The sequence below is a fragment of the Octodon degus genome, unplaced genomic scaffold, assembly GCF_000260255.1.
Source record: "Octodon degus isolate 3935 unplaced genomic scaffold, OctDeg1.0 scaffold00068, whole genome shotgun sequence".
Taxonomy (NCBI): Eukaryota; Metazoa; Chordata; class Mammalia; order Rodentia; family Octodontidae; genus Octodon; species Octodon degus.
Genome location: NW_004524644.1, coordinates 3,537,242 through 3,540,441, shown reverse-complemented (window position 1 = coordinate 3,540,441; position 3,200 = coordinate 3,537,242). Strand labels below are relative to the sequence as shown.

General features: G+C 42.5%; 1 protein-coding gene across 1 annotated transcript in view; it reads right to left on the bottom strand.

Moving 5' to 3' along the window:
• The window catches only part of Pus7 (pseudouridylate synthase 7 (putative)), a 63,653-nt gene that overhangs the window by 12,858 nt on the left and 47,595 nt on the right, over positions 1–3,200 (bottom strand). Inside the window, exons 11-12 of the mRNA XM_004634995.2 lie at positions 2,841–3,001; positions 1,405–1,531 (exon numbers count right to left, since the gene is read on the bottom strand). Of these exons, the coding sequence (XP_004635052.2) occupies positions 1,405–1,531; positions 2,841–3,001 (288 nt within the window). The remainder of the gene's footprint in view (positions 1–1,404; positions 1,532–2,840; positions 3,002–3,200) is intronic.

Sequence of the window (3,200 nt, the reverse complement as noted above, 5' to 3'; positions counted from 1 at the left end):
AGAAACTGGAAGTATAAATAAAGACCAAAATGTACACTATGTATTGTGAAACAGAAAATGTTCAGATGGGGAGGTGATCAAAAGAAGGGAGAGGGAGAAAAGAAAGAGGGGGGAAAGTTAAGTGAGAAAAAGTAAAAATGAAAACAAAGCTTTTATAAATGGGGAGGGGAAGAGGTGAAAGGAGGGTAGAGGAATGGAAAAAAAGACTCAAATTATATCATGTATAGATACAAATTCTCTATGATGAATGTGATCATTATGAACATCTAAAATGTACCCATAAAATCTGATTTAAAAAAAAATTTACAACTCAGCTGTATCCTCATTTTCTGGGAACACCTTCCCTAAAAAAAAAAAAATCACCTTTGGGCAGGGGAGATGGCCCAGTGGAATAAGCGCTTCCCTGGCAAGCGTAAGGGCCCGAGTTCAAACCCCGGTTCCACAAAAAAAAAAAAAAAAAAAAAAAATCACCTTTAGCCTTCTAGATGACAATTTGAAAGGCTTTACAGAAAGGCACCATAAATGAGTGCATTCTGCTAAGCAAACAATCTAAGACCAACCTATATTTAGGTTAGAACATGGTGGCACATGGGACATTAAAGTACAGTGGATGTGATCAATATTGCATGAAGAAAAAACAGTACACCAGGAAAAATAAAAGTTCAGAACAGATGCAGGCGAACAGGCCGTGTATCAGCAAACCGGAGACAGCCAGTCACGCCACTGAGCCAGAGCACAGACCTGGGGCCCGCCAGGGGGCTTGCAGCTCTAGGATTCTGCCAACAGCTGCAGTATACTGGGCAAGTGACTGAGCGGCAGGACAGGGCTGGGGAGATGGCTCAGCAGAGTGAGCGCTTCCCTTGCAAATGCAAGGGCCTGAGTCCAATCCTCGGTTTCACCAAAATAAATACAGAAATAAATAAAATAAAATAAACTACAGGACAAATGGAGAGAGTACCTTGGAGCAGTACTCCAGGACATGGGCAAGGGGCTTGGAGCGAGGAGCGTCTGGGGCTTAGCACACACAGAAACACCCAGTCTTTAATGGCCTACAGATACAGTTAGTTCTGGGCTGGGATTAACCGAAAGAACTTTAACACTGGCTGACCACAAGCCAGAAATACACGAATGTAGGCCCCAGTGAAAGCTGGAAAAGGATTCTAGCCATCATTGGTCCAAATCCTATCCCATATCCTAACTGAGAAATGGAGAGTCAGATGTTTCCTCACACTAGATACAGATTTTTAAAATTACAGATACAAACTGGTCACTCACAGCTTCTAAGAGCCTTCCATCTCAAACTTACTACATGTCCCTCTAGTTTAGTAGAAGGTAGGCTTCTAAAGCAGCTGATAACAGAGACCTACATCCTATTTGACGCAACAATGACACAATCTGTTTTACCTCCTTTGAGCACTAGGTCCCCTGCGACAGGTTTCAGTCCATAGTCCTCTAGCCTCCTGCTCACCATGTTATTCCACACATAACTTTGATAGCTATGGATATACATTAAGCGATTGTTTCTTGGTATCTAGAGGAAGGGGGTAAAAAAAGGCAAGAAAAACATATTCTGAATATAAAAGGTACTGTAGTCTCTAAGACATCTCATTTGCTTAGAGGTAATCTGAGGATCAGAAACTTATTTTTTATTTTTTTGTATTTACAGGACCTATAGGGTCTCACTATGCAGCTCAGACTCGAAGTGATTCTTCTGTTCTCAGCCTCCCAAGCTCTGGGATTACAGGCATGTGCCACCATGCCCAGTCTCGAGCGTTGTATCAGCGCACCCTGGGGGTGGGGCCGGCATGGCACGCTAGGCATTGAACCCTGGCCACTGCATTCAGCCTAAGCAGGCGCTTTAGTCCACTGAGCTATCTGGCTGGCCCTAGAAACTTGTTTTTTAAAGCCTACAGAAGCATTCAGATACAGAACACCAAACATTGGAGAGGAGGACCTCAAGCTAAAGGGCACTGATGTGCCAGCAGTTTACATTTTGTATCCCAATGCATACATCCACGCAAATGAGGCAAATGCTGCAGAACTTATACCCTAAACCAACACAGACTTTATACTTAGGCAATTTATAAATCAACTACAATAGAGTTAACAGTGCTTTCTCCCCCATAATTGTATATAATGTCTCAATGACAACTAACTTCATGCAGCAAGACTCCTGCTTTATTTGTACATCTGGGAAAAAGCAGTAAGACAGAGTTAAAGCATAAACTTTTAATATATCCAGAAATACTATATAAATAGTGGCAGAGGTCATATTTGCCAAGACGGTACCCACTCTTGGGTCACCATGATAGAACCCTGACTAGCAGGCAACTATTTAGACCGTTGCAGTCCATTTTTCTTCTCAGGGAAGTTTATAGTTCTAAAGATAATGACCAAGAGATGACTATAAAATAAATGCTGAATTTCTGGACCACCCAATCTAATTTCTGACTGGAGATCATATTTTGCACATTAGTGCTTCTTATGCTTTCAAGGTTGAAAAGCAGTGGCAGGACCACTGATACAGCTCAACAGTACAGCGGCTGCCTGGCAAGCTCAAGGTCCTGAACTCCATCCCTAGTACCAACAAAACAAAACCAAAACCAACAAAAAACAAAACCAAAAACCACACCTAAGAAGCAGTGCCCATGTGCCCCTGTCCATCTTTTCATCTCATTTGGGTCTGTACAAGGATCACTAGGGTAAAACACATCTTGGAGATCACCAAATGATACTTATTTACCTTCTGCTCTTTGAAAATTTAGTAAAATCTTCCAAGATAAAGTTTAAAAAGCATTAAACACCTTGGGCCATTGCCTGACTTCACAAATCGCACTCACTATGCCAAATGCAGAGACTATATTCTTCATTCCATATTTTGAAAGTCCTCGAAGCAGCTGCCCCTCCACACACCTTTTGACAGGTAGTTTTTTGAGGGCAGCAGCTGGGTCTTTGGTCTTCGCCCATTCTTCCCTGCATTTAACCAAATACCCTTTTTCAGCTGGGGAAGAAAAAAAGCCATCATTAAACAATTTGTCCAACAGATGTTCAGTATATTTCACAGGGAACAATTATAAAGGCTGTCTACAACGGTCTGCCACCTGGGAACAGCAGCAAGGAAGAGGAAAGATGGAGACTGCCAAGTTTAGAGAGCTGTGTAGGACTCTGTCCACACGCTCTGGTCCATGCCGCTCCCCCGC